This window comes from Sitophilus oryzae, unplaced genomic scaffold (assembly GCF_002938485.1).
Source record: "Sitophilus oryzae breed Bouriz unplaced genomic scaffold, Soryzae_2.0 scaffold_1443_pilon_pilon, whole genome shotgun sequence".
NCBI lineage: Eukaryota > Metazoa > Arthropoda > Insecta > Coleoptera > Curculionidae > Sitophilus > Sitophilus oryzae.
Genome location: NW_022146108.1, coordinates 3,586,054 through 3,604,113, shown reverse-complemented (window position 1 = coordinate 3,604,113; position 18,060 = coordinate 3,586,054). Strand labels below are relative to the sequence as shown.

General features: G+C 32.8%; 1 protein-coding gene across 2 annotated transcripts; it reads right to left on the bottom strand.

Moving 5' to 3' along the window:
- Positions 1-352: 352 nt before the first annotated feature.
- Positions 353-17,483, bottom strand: LOC115877308 (serine/threonine-protein kinase dyf-5-like). Of its 2 annotated transcripts, none has more exons than XM_030893447.1 (9): positions 17,111-17,483; positions 15,372-15,539; positions 12,197-12,369; positions 9,738-9,903; positions 8,221-8,412; positions 7,155-7,308; positions 5,176-5,509; positions 2,843-3,075; positions 353-637 (listed from the first exon to the last, which is right to left on the bottom strand). In XM_030893447.1, the coding sequence occupies exons 1-9, from the start codon at positions 17,264-17,266 to the stop codon at positions 525-527; spliced, it is 1,689 nt and encodes a 562-aa protein (XP_030749307.1). In that variant the 5' UTR covers positions 17,267-17,483; the 3' UTR covers positions 353-524. The 2 variants fall into 2 exon arrangements, with proteins under 2 accessions (XP_030749307.1, XP_030749308.1); XM_030893448.1 differs by having other exon boundaries at positions 2,843-3,072.
- Positions 17,484-18,060: the final 577 nt, after the last annotated feature.

The following is an 18,060-nucleotide window of genomic DNA, read 5'->3' as shown; positions in this document are numbered from 1 at the left end:
AGGCGTGTTTCTGGGGTTGAATTATACTACCAGTTAAAATACTTGCACTTATTTCTGGGACACCTTGTATAGGTAGCGATCCATAAATATATTGCGGTTTATTTAAATGCGTTTTGTAGTAAATTGATCATACTCCAATATCTTCCCCGTCCGCATTCTTGAAATTCTTTTCCAGTAGACATACTTTATCTCCGAATTAAAAATTATAGATATAACTGTCACCGTCATGGATCTCCTTGCTGGACAGACTATAACTACTATATTTAAATATTTCCTATAACATTTCCCTTTCATTTAACTATTTCAGAGAACATTTCACATGAAACCAAACATTTATATACTTTTTTTTGTAACTTGTATTTAATAATTTGGTTAAACCTATACATTTTTGCTTGTTTTTTAATCACTTAAAAGTATATCTTTCCTTTGGAATCGTTCTTACATCGAGTGTACTCCCACTCAGCGGTTGCACTTCCAGGATATATAAAAAAGAAATATATCACAGTCTCGCAGAGTGGTTTCGATCATTTGGCAGAAGAGTTGATTTCGACTTTGGCCGGCAGACGGCGCGATTTCGCCGAATTCATGTCGGCGAGTTGAACGCCATCTGCCCACAGCGGTTGCATGTCGATTTTTGCTGAAACAAAATTTTCAATTTACTAATTTGTTATTCCATAAAACAGACACATTCCATCACAAACAAAAATTGGTTTAGAATTTGTGATATTTAGGATTAATTTTAGATTATTAATATACAGGGTGTCTCGGAAAATATGTGCTATCTCTAGTGGAGAGATTCCTCATGTAAAAATAAGATTTATTTTTCCTCTCAACATAGGTCCGATTCTGCTTTGTTTCGTAGCTACAGGGAGTTAAAATCTTTTTTTCGATTTATTATAATTTTCTTCCAAGTACTTTTAGAGATTTGAATGAAATTTTGAGGGTAAAAGTTACCATAAGTGCTACATATTTTACACTACATAGGGATATTTTTTTAAAATAACATGTCCACTGACTTTTTATGATAATGGCACATGTTTTTTGAAACACCCTGTATATCGTCGCCTTCCACAGCGGGAAAAACGTCTTTTAGTGTGATCTTTAGGATGTGAAAAATTAACTTTTGTTAGATATGTCATTTATTTTGTCAGCTAGAGCATATAAGAGAATTTTTGCTGTTACAGTTACGATATTGTGGGCACTGTTAGATCAGAATAAGATCTGAAATGTCGTGGCCGTGCATTTTTCGAACACCCTGTATAGTAAAAACAAAGGTAAAACACCAGATTGTTTTTAAATCGAATTCAGGTTTATTTTATGCAGAGCAATGAAAAGTCTTTGCTGTAAGGTACCTACAGTTCATACCAAATAAACATTTAGTCACACGTGATTACGCTTGACTGGCACAGAGTTGTCCACTTTTATATACAGGGTGGTCCGAATTGTATTCCGGAAACTTCGGCAGCATATTCTGCAGATAAAAATCAGTAAAAAAGTTCGTATAAATGTATGTCCTAAAATGCTTAGTTTCAGAGACACAAGGTGTAGAAGTTTCATTTTTATTTCGATTTTTTATAAACAAGTCCCGTCAATATTTGGATGAAAATTGGTGTCTGGGAGTTTTTTGACATGAGAAATTTGATTTTGATGTCAATATGACTCCTACTAGTAGAGGGCGCCATCTACACGTGTTTTAAATGTTTTGAAGCGTAATAACTTTTTGTCCGTACCTGTATAAAACTACCGAGCGAAAAAATATACATCTCTGTGATTTTTTACGTAAAAAATATCTCTTTGTAAAAATCGATACGAGCAAAAGTTCTTAAGATATTTAGAATGGAAATAGTCAATACATGTCATTATTGACGAAAAATACACACGTTGAGTAGATAGATATTTCACTGAAATAATAAATTTGTGAAATTTTTGTTTTTTTAAATTAATCATAAATTTTTCTGCAAAAAATGATGATTAAACAGTTTCTACATCAACAAAACTCACCTCCCTAACAGCACTTAAGGGACATAAAGGGCCATTACTACCGCTTTCCCGTTCAAAATATTCTAATAAAGTTGCGATGAGTTTTTTACGGCTATTAAGATATCTTGTACACTTCGCACTAAAAGAGGTTCTAAAAAGTACAGTGTTCGACTGCAAGGTCTGTTAGTAAACATTTTCAAGCTTAAAGTATGTACAATACTATTTATTTAAACCAAAAACTCGTAGTACTAAACTGAAGTGTCAAAACGAATGACAATGTCAGGAAATAAATAAATAAATGCGACAACTAGACTTTTTTTACAATACAACCCCCACCTGAATCCCCAGCGCGAAATTTAAATTCCAGTTAGACAGCACAGCGCTGAATATGTCCATGGTTGGCAACAATGAATTTAAAAATCGCGCCCTCGATTACGTAACTAAAAGTTTAATTGATATTGTCAAAGTGCATGTGGCGCTAAACTGTATTACTGGTTGCCTACATTGTCGCAACGTGCCTACGTGTCAAGAAACATGGCGAATTCACAAGAAAGTGAAAAAAAATATTACAGAATTCTATAGAAGGTTCGAGAAACCGTCAGTAGGGATATATAAAGACCCACACTTGGCGGTTGGACAGTTTTGAAGTTTGAATATACCGCGTTTTAAATTATTACGAATCGGACAATTTGGCGAAGGAATTTTATAAGTAGTTAATTGTGTGTTATTAGTATAAATTGTGTGTACAGAGTGAGAACAAATAATAAATATTTTATTGTGAGTTTAAATTAGTGGACCCACGGAATCCGTAACAATATGAAATATAGGTGCAAGTTTTTATTTTTTAATCATAAAATTTTACCAGATTTTCTTCCATATAGTCCGCTATTTCTCTGTCCCAAATTTAACTCTCTCCTGGTACCAGACACCGGATGTCCAGCCACGTACCTCGATACACTCAAGTACTGTGTTCTGGCGGTACCAGCGCTGGCTTTGGCCAAAGGTTCCAGCAAGTCTTGCAAGTTGAATTGGCTCAGGTTGATCTTCTCCTTCGTTTGGATGTGATTGTCCGGGTTGGGCCGTTTGAGCTTTCTTCTTGAAAATATATATAATATTTGTTTAATTGTAAAAGTAAAGTTATTAATAAAACACTGGGGCATTATATTGTTGTTTTTGTCGAACAGAGTTAGGAGTCCATTTCACTAGTCCGAAAAAGTAACAAAATAAGCGTTCGGCATTTAACGTTTTATGTAAAACTGGTTAGGTATTTTTACACAACTGAAGATGGAAATTAAAGATAAAGTATTATCACAGATTAGGTATCCTATAAGTATACAGATAAAAATCTTGTCCCTAATTCGTGGTACGAAAATTGTTTTTTATGACGATGTGCAAACGAGTCAAATTTCCTGTGCACAAAAATAAACTCGCGTAAAATAACAATAAACAGCGTAATAGAGAGATATCGCTAAATCGAATAGCGTGCATGGACGTTAATAAGGCCAGGTGTTATTTCCTTTACGTGACGTTTTCAGACGTTTTCGCGTCGCGTCCGCTATTTAAACTTAACCTAACTTTGAATTTAAAACTTTGAAATTGTTTTGTTTACTAGGTATTTTAAAACTAAAGGGCTAAAGTGCTTATTTCCAGTGCTTTATTGTTCAATGTCTGCTAATGGGTTTAGGGCAACAAGCAACAAATTCTCTTAGAAGGGCTAAGTCGTCATCTGCTGTAAACCTAAGACTCTTTATAGGTTCTTGAGTATTGGAAGAGGTGGAATCCATATTTTGAGCCACATTTATTTAATTAAAACTAATCCCAGCTACTTAAATATCAAATTACCTACCTAATAAAACTAAAGCAATAATTCAAAACAATTTAAACATAACCTAAAATAAAAGATCTCGCCGGCCGGCTTCGGTTGTCAAATACCCGCACATGCTCATTTAAGCAATTTTTAAACGTTATCAGAGGTTATTTAGAAAGAGCGCTTTGTGTAATTGATCCGCAAATTACGTCAGGCGGTAACGTTATTAGCGGGTGTTGCGTTAAAAATTGACTCGCGCATATTGTAACCATGATAAGGTACGCGTAAATACTGGATGACGCTATTCGGTTTTCCGATATCTCTCTAATAACTGTGCCGGTCAGGGGCTGTGCACAATTTTAGAGGCCATAAGTGGGCGTGCTATGTGCGCAAACTTAGTAGTAGTGCGCGATTCCGAAAATTGGAACCACGAAAAACAATAAAGAAAAAACAAAGATTATAATCTGTGGTATTATGCTATATCCGTATGGTAGCACATTTTTAGACAACTTCTTTATTTTTAAGATTTTGATGGTCAAACATCAACAAAATATTCCTTATGTTTGGACTAAATTTTCTCGAAAATAAAGACATAATTTAAAATTCCGTTACAATACGGAAATAGATTGAAGTTTTGTGATTACAGTGATATATAATTTATATGGTTTTGTAATAAATTGCTCGTTATTTTATGGAAAATGCTGAAGCTCTGCATAAGCTTAATCAAGCCTTAATCAAAGCACGTGTGTTTGGAATTTTGGGTGTGGCTTAACACGACAGGATCGGGCTAAGCCTTAGGCAGATTTCTGAAATACACTATATATTTTTTTCGGCCACACACCCGCTTTACCCGACCCCTGAGAGCAACCGAATAGTACAGCGTAATAGCACAGATTAAGTATACTGTATGTATACAGATAAAAATCTTGTCCCTAATTCGCGGTACGAAAATTGTTTTTTATGACGATGAGCAAACGAGTAAAATTTCCTGTGCGCAAAAATAAACTCGCGTTTAAACAGCGTAATAACTGTGCCGGTCAGGCGCTGTGCACAATTTTAGAGGCCATAAGTGGGCGTGCTATGTGCGCAAACTAGTAACCTAACTTATGCGCGACTCCGAAAATTGGAACCACGAAAAACAATGCTTTTGACGATAATTTTATAATCTGTATAATCTGTGGTAATAGACTCTTAAGAGCATTAAAGTTCAGTTAAGTCGTTTAAGTTAAGAAAAATTCAAAGGACATAGAAACATAAACATTTTTCTGAAAGACTGTTTTATTAAAATACGACCATATGATCGAAAAAAAAAAACGGCGTCAAAGACGACTGGAAAATAATAATCGATGATAATTTGTGCGCATATTCTAGATTATTAGATTACTTACCCTAAGATATCAGCAAAGTCATCCTCGGCATATTCAAATCCTCCAGTCACTCCATAATCCCAACTCATCTTCTTCTCCCGACCTCGAACCTGGTTCCCCGACAGTACCGACGGCAAGTACCTACTAGCATACTCCGACTGTCCAAAACTGTAAACTATAGGCTGTGGGGCTGGTTTCTCTGGAGTTTTCATCGGCTTGATCAGCGATTGGATGTTAATCTGGACACTTGGTGGCATGGGTGGTACGGCTTGGTTGTTGGGGAGGGATATTGGACTTGGTAGATCGTCGAGGAGGTTACGACCGTTGGCTTGGATTTGTAATGTTGGAGCTGGAGCTGTTTAGTAAATAAAAAAAAAAAAAAAACAGCTTGAAGTTTACTTTAATTAGTTTAAGAGTGATGACAATTTAAATATCTAAAAATTTTAACTTAACCTTCTCAATTAACCCTTAACTATTCAATAAAATGACTAAAGAACGCAGTATACAGGGAGGTCCAAACTCTATTCCGGAAACTTCGGCAGCATATTATGCAGATAAAAATAAGTAAAAAGGTTCGTATAAAATGTATATCCTAAAATACTTAGTTTCGGAGATACAGGGGGCGTAGAAGTTTTATTTTTATTCGATTTTTTCCCAATAATTTCTGAAGTAACGTCAATATTTGGATAAAAATTGATGTCTGGGAGTTTTTTGACATGAGAAATTTGATTTTGATGTCAATATGACTCCTACTTGTAGAGGGCGCCACCTACATATTTTTTAACTGGTTTGAAGAGTAATAACTTTTCGTCCGTACCTGTATAAAACTAGTGAGTAAAATAATATACATTTACGAGGTCTTATACGTAAAAATGTCTCTTGGTAAAAATCGCTAAGAATAATGGTTCTCGAGATATTTGGAATCGAAATTATCAATACCTGTCATCATTGACGTATAAAAAATAACATGCGTTGACTAAATAGTTATTAGAATGCATGAAATCATAAATTTGAAATGTTTCTGTGCCAAAAGATTAACAGAAACTGTTTTATCATCATTTTTTCGAAGAAAAATTTATGATTATCTTAAAAAAATAAAAAGTTCACAAATTTATCATTTCAGTCAAATAACTTATCTACTCAACGTGATTATTATTAGTCAATGTGACATGTATTGACACATTCTAAATATCTTTTTTTATTTTAAGAGACATTTTTTACGTAAAAAATCACGGAAATATATATTTTTTCACTCAGTAGTTTTATACAGGTACAGACGAAAAGTTATTACCCTTCAAAACAGTTAAAACACCAGGTGGCGCCCCATACAAATAGGAGTCATATTGACATCAAAATCAAATTTCTTATGTTAAAAAAAAACAAGACACCAATTTTCATCCAAATATTAACGTTACTTTAGAAATTATTTGGAAAAAATCGAAATAAAAATGAAACTTCTACACCCTGTATCTACGAAACTAAGCATTTTAGGACATACATTTATAAGAACTTTTTTACTTATTTTTATCAGCAGAATATGCTGCAGAAATTTTCGGAATACAGTTGGGACCATCCTGTATACAGTTTGTCCCAGACTTTTCTTTACAAGAGGAAACGCTTTTTTATTATTGACATTTTGAGAAAAATGAATTCGTCATAAAAATTTTGCTTGTTCTAAAGTGCTTAATCCCCTTTATACTTTTCCAAATTTCCATACTGTTTTAGAGAAAATTAAAAAAAAGTGAAAATATGTCAAAAATCCAATTTTTTTTCCTCTGGTAAAGAAAATCCGGCGAGACACTGCATATCAAAAAGCATTTTTCTTTGCAAAAATGAGAAGGGGTTTTAATACAGAAAAGTCAGTGTCCGTTCTGTTAAAAGGGGTTACCATGACAGCGTTTTTCTGTTTTTAATGTATGAACCGTAGGTACGCACATAAAAATAGTTTTTGACTCGTTTCTAAGACTTTTATTATTAACAAATTTGATTTGTTTGCTCACCCGGTACATGGTTGATTTGTTGTTCCGTAGTCGAAAATGATGGTGGTTGAGGCAGTACACGACCAGGTCTAGCAGAATTTTTAATCATACCGTTTTCTTGAAGAACGTTGTTAGCCACTAAAGGTCTCGTCACACTTGAGTAACTTTGACCAACCTAAAATTTGGAAACATTAAGAAAAAATTAGTAACCCGTATATTTTAAGCTGTATTGCGTTGCAAAACCAAGCGAACCAGATCGGTAAACTACAGTAAAAAGCGGTTCCTGAAAAACATCGGTTTGATACGGAACGGTTTGGTAAACTACTGGAAACGTCAAATGTTGACGGTTTCTAAATTTCAATACCTCTATTATAAAATTTATCTTTTATGCATTTTTAATGTACCTATTCTCTGCTTTTACGTTTGTTTCTTCTTTTCAATGAAGTTTAATATTGATTATTAATAAATTGTTAAACTCGTTAGACAGCTCAAGTGAATATTTGCAGGTCCAATATTAAAACAGATCAATAATAAATAAACAAATCTAATCAATATTTATATTTTTATATAGCTTATAAAAATAATAATAATATTATATAGCTTACAAAACATTCACGATTACTTGTTGTCTTGTTTTTCATGTTTTCTTTAAATTCCCCTGACTTTAAGAAACAATGATTGCAATATAATTTTAAATGGTCCTAAAAAGTCATTTTATTTAGTTAATGAAACGTATTTACCTTTACTGCCTACCTCCATTGCTTTTGGATGTAAATACAAAATATTATTACAAATTTTAGAAATTAAATGAGAATTTCACTCAAACTTCTAATTTTTGCTTGATTTCTGTCACATAAATGACATTGATTGACAAACAAAACCAGAAAAACCAGCCTTCTCGCGCTGGTTAGTTTGGTGACAGTTATAACCGAATTTTTGAGGAACCGTGTTCCGTAATAAGATAACTTTCAGGAAACCGATAGAAACGGAACATAAAACCATAACCAAGGTAAACAACGGACTACACCCTTAGTGAACAATCTGTTTTTAATCAGCCTTTTTAGTGAGTATTAAACTGCTTGTGTACCTGAAAGTACTGATGTTTTAGGGCTCCTTGAGCCGTTGGCCTGTGCACAGGGTTCCACTCCATCAAATCGTCCATAAGAGCGACGGCAAGAGATCCTGCTTGCGGTACCACGTCACTTAGTTGCGTCTTGACGAAATAGGGAAACTTGAACCCTACAGCTCCAGCTAGTTGATAACCTTCAGGCCATTTCTTCTGCAAGAGATACAAATATAATAAAATTACTTTTAAAAAGTCCTGATTTAAAGGATTTATCTATACTAATATAAAAAATCCTTAAGTGACTGACTCACTCATTAATCACGATCCTGTTCAAACCACTCAACGTAAGAAGCTCAATTTTGGCATACAGGTTGATTCTAGGGTGTAGAGGTTCGATAAGAAGGGATTTTTTGAAATTCCAGTTCCAAGGGGGGTGAAACCACCACTCAAATATTACAATATTTTTTATTTAAAAAACGATCCATTTTCCGAAAAAACGCTTAAACACGTATATTTTATTTTATTTTTTTGCATATTTTAAGATTTTTAAAAAAATGCATACAGGGTGTTTCGAAAAATCTAGTCATTGATTAATTATATCCTGCTTAAAGCGCTTGAAGTAAAAAGCTGATTTTTGGAAAACAGTTTGACTTTAGGGTGTAGAGGTTCGATAAGAAGGGATTTTTCGAAACTCGAATTCTAACCCCTCAAATATTACAATATTTTTTAATTAAAAACCGGTGAGTTTTTCGGAAAAACTCTTAAACACGTATATTTTATTTTGTTGTTTTACATATTTTAACATTTTTTAAAAATTTATACAGGATATTTCATAAAATATGACCATTGAGTAATAACGATTTCTGCTTGAACTGCTTGACGTTTAAAGCTGATTTTTAGCAAACGGATGACTGTGGGGTATAGAGGTTCGATAAGGAGGGGTTTCTCGAATTTCAAATTCCAAGAGGGTAAAAACGCCCCTCAAATATTACAATATTTGTTATTTTAAAAACGGTTAGTCTTTCGGGAAAACGCTTGGACACGCATAATTTATTTTGTTTTTTACATATTTTGAAATTTTTTAAAAAATCATACAGGGTGTTCCAAAAAGTTGGGTAATTGATTAACCACGATTCTGCTTAAACTGCTTGACACAAAAAGCTTGTTTTTGGCAATCGTATTTTTCGAAAGTCAAATTCCAACGAGATGAAACTAGCCCTTAAATATTACGTTTTAAGTTATATAATAATATATTATATTATTATTGTTTTTTCTCATGTTGACATAAATGTGAGAAAATTTTATCCAGTTTGTATGTTAATGGAAATTCTTGCTTTGCTTTATCATCACCATTACAAATGATTAATTCGACGCGAACGAAGTCGCGGGTACGCTAGTATCTATATTTTTATATGTAACTCAACATCCTAATATATTCCACAAAAAAGTATCCATGTGGTGGTTTGTACAAGAATTTTGTTTTCACCCGGTACAGTAAAAAATATTTATAATACAAGGATGGTAGATTTTTTACGTACTTTATCGGGTGTACCCATGATGGCACATATTTTATAAAGCTGGTCCGTCTCTGTGGTACCAGGAAAGAGAGGTCGGTACGTATACACTTCGGCAGCTATACAGCCAACAGCCCAAAGATCGATGGGACTACTATAGGTAGTTGAATGCAGTAGTACCTCAGGAGCCCTGGAAAAAAAGTTATAAAATTATTTTAATATTACTGTTGGGGGTTGGAACCTTTCGTGTTACAACAGCTAAGTAGAATACTAATTCACTACAATACACCAAAACACTTCACTTTTGCATTAGACAGGCGTTTCGCTAACTAGATGCCATCACAAAGTTTTAAAAATTTGAAGGATTTGAAAACCAATTTTATTTTTTCCAGTCGTTACATTTTAGAAAATCAAAAAACTTATTACACATTATCATAGCCAATTTATTATGGCTATCTGGCAGTATTTTTAGATTTTCAAATTAGCTGATAATTTGTGAGATACAGAGGTCAACTTAATTTTTTTAAATACGGACCTGCATTTTTTATTTCAGGTTATGAAAGAACTCGGTCTCCTGAGTACAATGATATGCCACACTTTACACTTTTTTATTTTGGGCACCTTAACATCAACAAAACTATTTAGATATTATTTAAAATAATTTCAATTCTGACTCTGGTTTTTAAATTATTTAATCTGATTATAGGTATTCATCAATATTGATCAGCGCCTATTGACATTGAATAAGGAAAATCGAGCCAATTGAAAGATTAAAATAAATAATATCCAGGTCAGCAATTTAAAGATAGTATTATTTTTAACTTTTTTTATTGTGAATTTTAAATCTCACCTGTACAATCTAATAATATGCATAATATTAATCGTTATTATAAATATCCATGTTCGAAAAGGTTACAACCCTTCCCATTGCACAAATTTATTATTCGTTCAATTTTATTTTAAGCTCTTTGTACATATCTCCTTCTTATACTTTCGAATGAATTTTGTACTCTTTATTGTAAATGTTGTAAAATATTTATTTCACTTTTACAAATGACATAAAGTCAAGTAATGTCCGTTAAAAAAAGCCGTTTTTTTTTCAAAAAACTCAGCAATCCGTGAAAGTTTTAAAACTTTTTTGATGGCATCTTGGCATGTTTGTATCTATGACGGTTACTGATATACCAATGCTGGTACTTCGAATTTGTAGCACCCTGACGCTCAATTTTGTAGTATTAGTTAAGTTTTAATCATCTGCTGGTGATTGTAACATGCACTGGAAGTGAAAGTAAAGTGTTTTGGTGTATTGTGGTGAATTAGTGTTTTATTTTGCTGTGTACCCTACATTATATTTTTTAACGTTTTAAATAAAATTAGAACGGTACTGATTAACCGGAACTTAAGTCAGCCATATTCCCAGTACCATCGCGCTCTCCAGGATTTTTTTAATATGCTCGTTTCTTAATATTTTTATCTATTTTTATCAAAAAAGAGTAAATCGTATGTTTTGCGTTGTTAAGAAAAATACTCTGTAACTTTTAATTATATTGGAATTAGTTATTAAGATGGAATAATTCTACTAATAATATGTTATTTTTAACATAAAAAAATAAATCTAAAGACAATAGCCTCCCACCACATAATGAAATTTACAATCCATTTTACTTAAAATATATATTTACTTATAAAGAAAACAAGAACGATATATAATGGTAATTTATATCTGTACTATTTTAGACGCCATAAATATTCTTCCTTCGCATAATTCAACGGTATTCTATTTTAAATTAGCCATATATTTCATGTTTTACCTTAGAGCCACAAGCCAAGTTCGGCCGAGAAAGTTATTTCGCCGTTCGAGAAATTTAAATATTAAAAATTTATACTCGCATGTCGATCTTATTTCGTTTTAACTGAAAAATTGCAAGCGGGTATGGAACGCACCTCTGTTTGCAGTTTAGATTATGTTTATTTAGAAATATTGAATAGTCAGTTATATCCATAAATCTATGGTTATATCTAATGCTCCGTCTGTGGAATGGGAATCCTCCAACGGTCTAAGACACTCGAAGAAATTTCTCAGAACTTAGGACCGAGAAAAGTCAAAAATTTTCCTTGATTTAAGTAAGATCAATCGAATTGTCACGGGGTTTTTAAGACACAGGACACTGTGTCCTCAATAAACACCTTAGAGCCCCATTTCCAAAATCAGTAAATCTACGGATTTATCAGTAGTTCTGGCAACACCGTCTCCGGCAACCACCCACTCTATCGACTGAAAGCAGAACTACTGTACAGTATTCTTTATCCGCTGCGCTGTAAACAACTATCAGCGCGCAGCGACACAGATTTAAACTAAATCTCGGACAGGCTCACGGTAACGCCAGCTATATTTGGGACAGGTTTTTATATATCCATATTATATTTACAAACTTCACTTATATTTTTTTAGCGTTCAATGGGAATAAACTGACATTTCTTACCTATACCATCTTGTTGAAACATAATCGGTATATGGAGGCCTAGATCTGATCTCTCTGACCAACCCAAAGTCAGCAATTTTCACTAAATCCGGCCCTGAACAGAGTATATTTTCCGGTTTCAGGTCTCTGTGAAAAAACCCGTGCCTATGGATGAACGCCAAACCTTGTAAAATCTACCAAAAAGAAAACATATAACTTAATATCATATCTAGCACTATGAAAAATGATTAAAATTCATTCAGGTAGCCATATATTCTTTTCCTGGCTTCAATATATTGTCCTAAAGCGGCGGATTAATGTAGAATTTATAAAAAAAAACATCTTGGCTATTTTTTTTGCCATTATACATTTGGAATGAACCTTTGAATAAGAAGACTAAGGAAGGAGCATAATGCTCTCCATGCATTCATGCATGGTGGGCGGAAAAAGCACTCTAGGGTGGGGATCCTTGACAGTTCTGTTTGACGATTCATTTGACACATTTGAATTTGATTTGAAATTTTGTGGATTTGTCAGTCTTTACGGAGCTTATTTTATGTTATTTATTATTTATTCTACTACTGATAGTTGTATAAAGGTAGTAAATCTAGATGGAAATTGTGGCAGAACTTAAATTAACAGGGACACTATCGCGATTTATCGAAAAAGACTCTAAAATAGTCGGTTGTGTAGCGTGCGGTAGATCTCGGCAAAAATCGAGTGAAATAATGGAACAACTTTTCGCTAGTAAGTGACTATATAATATACATACGTGTAGTAAACCGATCATTTATGAAATTCACTTAAATTAACTAAATTATATATTTTTCTTGCATTTTAGCTTTTATTTATTACTTGTCAAAGATTAGATGTCAAAGAATTTAGATACGTTAATTTGACTTACCTGCTTCAGTAGCGCATCGGATGTTTGTGTTAATAAATACTTATTATAACTTATCTATTTTTATTAGAATTATATATTTTTATAACAATTTTAATAACTACCAACATTTATTCACAACGTAAAATAAAATAATAAATTATTGAGTCTACCCCACGTCTACCCTACACATAGTTTTACATTTTTTAAATAAAATTAGAACGACACTGATAAACCGGAATTTAAGTCGGCCATATTTGAGGGCCATCGCGGTGTACCTAAGATTTTTGATATGTTCCTTCCTTAGTCTTCTTATTCAAAGGAATGAACTTAAAAGAAACATTTGTTGTCGCCCTATGTAACCACAAACTTTTCAGAAGTTAGAGAGATGAATATTTCATTAGTCCTCAAGAAAAAAATAACTGTAGCTTTGCTTACTGTGACAAGTGGAAATACACGCTATTCACATGTTGGCTATTTTTCAATTAAAAAATAAGCTTCACATAACCATTTTGTTTAAAAATTCGCAGCTCGTACAAGAAATGAAATAATAGTACTGTTTAAAAAAGACAGTGTTTCAAATACAGCTTGTAAACAAAACTATCTTCTTCAATTTACTCATAGGATGTTTTAAAACTATGACAATCAACAACAATTTGATTAAAACCTGTTTTGGTCGCCTAAGGAATACCGCCACGTTGATTCTCACTGTACCTTCCATATCAGCTCCCTTCCGTTTCCCTTCCGTTTACATAAAATATTATATCATGTAAATGAATAGGACAATGCACACTATCCGTTCCGTTTCCCTTCCGTTCCATATCCTTTCCTTCCATACATTTTTTTTGGCGGACGCCGGACGGACTGAAGCGTATCGGCAACAGCGTTGTCAAGTTCTTGTATTTGTACCAGCTCTCTTAAAATTTTGTTGATATTTATTTATTCTTTCACTTATTAATTAAATCTATTACCTTTTCAAAAGATACAAATTTTTAAAATAAAACTTTCGTAATGGTATAAATTGTACAATAAAAAGTATGAAACTGATACGGAACGGAAGCTTACCTATAGCGTCAATACAGTAAAAAATACGGAACGAATATGGAATGGAAACGGAAGGTATAGTGAGAATCAACTTTAATAATAAAAAATAATTACAAAAAATTGACCAATTATGGAAGGGGGTTAAAAATTTTAAAAAATCGTAACTCCAAAATTACAGTAGCTAGCGAAACGCGGTTTTGATATTGAAGATTAGGAATAGTATTTGCAACAAAATTGCTATATATGTGCTTCCCGGTGCCAATTTTTTTAAATTTGTAGTTTATCTGTTAAGTGTTGTATCACGATATACATACAAGTAATCTATGTCAAAAATACCTTGTCCTGAAATGAATTGACGCAAGGAAAACTAATTTAGTTCAACGTCTGTAATCGTTTAATATTTGACAATGACGAAAATCGATAACGCGACGACACAACGTTATAAATAAATTAAAAGCGATTCGATTTCAAAAGAAAAAACAGTTTTCTTAGAAATTATACCGATCGAATCTGTAATATAAAAGCGAAATTATTGTAATAAAAGTCGATGATAAGGTACCAAACAGATACAAAATGATTCTGCATTTGGAGATTTATCTTATGTATGAGAGTCTAAAGGTGGGGCTACACATACTACTGCAAGCTTGACAAGCATGCATGAACAATCTTTTTGTACAAGCCATGCATAATTTACCTTCGCCGCCACACGGTACATGCGTGCTTGAACAAGCTTCAGTTTATGCCGCGAAAAAGAAGAAGGAAGTCCGAAGAAAAAGAAGAAGGAAGTCCGCGAAAAAGAAGAAGGAATCCTGAAGGTAATCATCTTTTTAATAACGGCATCCGTATCGGCTTGGCTGTCAATTAATATATACTTATCAAGTAAAAATGTGCATGCTGCATCCTTCTTCACCCTATCATGATATTCTGGTGATTTAATTCGCCAAAGACACGGCTGATTTTCCTATTTCGATTGCCCCTTTTCAGATCGCTAGACATGATGGCGACGCGACATACAGGTCATTTACGATTACGGACTGAACTAATTGTTTTTACAAGCTGAAGCAAAACGACGTTTTTTTTTTATCTAAAACTGAGTGATATCTGGTTCTTATAGACTGTCTTCCATCCTAATACAGTTCAAGTAAAAGACACCGTTTTTTAGTCTGCACATAATGTTTTACTTGATACGTTTTGACTGAACAGGTAAGATTGACATGTAAAACATTATGTGTGGACGAGAATTTATGTATGTATCAATATTAAAGTACTTACTTGATAAAGCATATTTCTAACTGTAGCTTCTGGATACGGTACTCTTCTGTCTTTAATGAGTTGATATAAATTTTCCTGCATGTACTCAAAAACAAAGTAGAGGACATCGTTTTCTCGGATGACCTCTTTCAATTTGACCACGTTCGAATGATGTAATTTCTTCAAGGACTAAAAGATATTGATTTTTTTAGTCTATCAAAGAGATAGGATACATGACAGCGATTGTCATTTTAATTCAAAAGTAAATTATTGTATATTCTCTCATTTTTTGGAATGTAATCTTCCCTGACTCGCTTGGATAGACCCAGAGGAAGAGACCTTATATTAATATTTAAAATACTATTATAATCTGAGGGAGTAATAGGCGTATTTTATTATAAATAAAACTAATGGGGCATTAGGTTTATTAGCTGCAATAAAATTATAGTTCCGTTTTATATACTGTCCATAAGTATTAAAAATAATAGCTGCAATATTATTTATTGTTTGAAACCATTAAACAATCCATAAAAATGATATTTGTGTACCATATTTACGCCTAATTTTAAAAAATTAAATTTCAAAAATTAATCAAACATGAATCAAATTAGAGGCACTTAGATGTGTATGAGCGAATACCAAAATAAAACAAACAATGTGACAATATGATATATTTAATATGATTATAATATGACGAAAGATATATGGTCTCATTACTTCTGGTTCTCTGTTCCTATTGCTCTGATTGTGTGATGACAATGATAAAGATTTTTATCATTGTCATTGTATACAGGGTGATCCGAACTGTATTCTAGAAACTTCGAAAATTAGTAAAAAAGTTCGTATAAATAGGTATAAATGTATGTTCAAAAATGCTTAGTTTCGGAGATACAGGGTGTAGGAGCTTCATTTTTATTTCGATTTTTTCCAAATAATTTCTGAAGTATCGTCAAAGATGAAAATTGGTGTCTGGGGTTTTTTTTGACATGAGAAATTTGATTTTGACGTCAATATGACACCTCTTTGTAGGAAGCGCCGCTTACATGTGTTTTAACTGTTTTGAAAAGTAATAACTTTTCGTCCGTATCTGCATAAAACTACTGAGTGAAAAAATGTACCTACATTGTCGTGATTTTTTACGTAAAAAATATCACTTGGTAAAAATCGCTACGAGCAATCAAATCAAGATATTTAGAAAGGAAATAGTCAATACATGTCATTTTCTCATGTCAAAAAACTCCCAGACACCAAATTTCATCCAAACATTTACGTTACTTCAGAAAATATTTGGAAAAATTCAAAATAAAAATGAAACTTCTACACCCTGTATCTCCGAAACTAAGTATTTTAGGACATACATTTATACGAACTTTTTTATTTATTTTTATCTGCAGAATATGCTGCCGAAGCTTACGGAATACAGTTCGGACCACCTTGTATATTTTGTTTATATTCTTAAGTGTGTCGATATTTATACAGGGTGTTTCTAAATAAATGTCCGATATTTCATAGGGTTATTTTTCGAGTACTGTTAAGGCAAAAGTTTACCCTCGGTTGGGCTTTTTTCCGGATTAGTTGATTATGTTATGCTCGGTAACAATGCCAATTAAGCGCCAAATTCCTATATTTCAAAGCAATCGAAAGGTTTTTCATACTAATATTCAACAAAAAAAAAACTAAAATTTCGACATGATTATTTTATTTCACTATTATTTTTTAAAGAACTGAATATTCCTTTTTATGTATTAACTATTTCGTACCTTAACTTCGCGAAGACTCATTGCTTCATCCCAACTATAATACTTCCTCTTCATCCTCTTAATTGCTACCTTTTCACCGGTATCTTTCCTTTGTCCCAGCACCACCGAACCATAAGTACCGTCACCCAGCTGGTGCAAAATATTGTACCGATTCATTTTTCATCTATTCCCTTTACTCATTATTATCCTTTCGACGTTTTAACATGCTAAAACTTGGCCTAAGAAGAAAGATTTGGAAACCGAAATCGAAAATAAGACGAAAAAAAGATCACATAAAGAGAAACAAAATAATTTCACGACCCAGGATAGGTGTAGTTGCGAAAAAATTAAGATACAAACTGAAAATGTCAGCTATTTACCATTTTCGATCGCATTGTTTGTATTGATTATTTCCCGGTGGGTTGCTGGGGTTACACAAAGCTGGGTTGAAATAGTCCGAGAGCAGATGATAATTAATGAAGCAATGTAGCTAGATGAATTTACAGGGTGTTTTAAAACTATCTCTGTTGTCAAGAGTTTCCTCACGTAAAATTAAGATTTATTTTTTATGAACATAGACACGATTTTGGTTGATTTCTAGGGTACTCATTGTCCCGCTCAAATTGCAATAAAACCAATAAAGGTGATCGACTTTTCCGTTTTTTATCCCATCTTTTCACTTATTTTTTACATATTTACATATATAGACAATCATGTTGCTATAAAAAAGTACAAATCTAATATATAAAATTCCTCTGGTCACAGTTTAAATTACTATACTCCTCCGAAACGGCTTAACCGATTTTGATGAAATTTTATATGTATATTCAGTAGATCTGAGAATAGGTTGTTATATATTTTTTATACGCCTAAGTGATAAGGGTGGTCCACCCCAAATTTAAAATTATAAATAAATATTTCTGTTATAGTTAAATTACTATAATTTTAATAGTTTTTGATGAGAATAGTCT

Coding starts and splice junctions, on each gene's coding strand:
- LOC115877308 (XM_030893447.1), bottom strand. CDS start 17,266: ATGAATCGGTACAATATTTTGCACCAGCTGGGTGACGGTACTTATGGT. Junction 7,309..8,220: donor TAAAACATCAGTACTTTCAG/GTACACAAGCAG, acceptor TCCAAATTTTAG/GTTGGTCAAAGTTACTCAAG. Junction 638..2,842: donor ACTATATGGAAGAAAATCTG/GTAAAATTTTAT, acceptor ATTTTGTTTCAG/CAAAAATCGACATGCAACCG.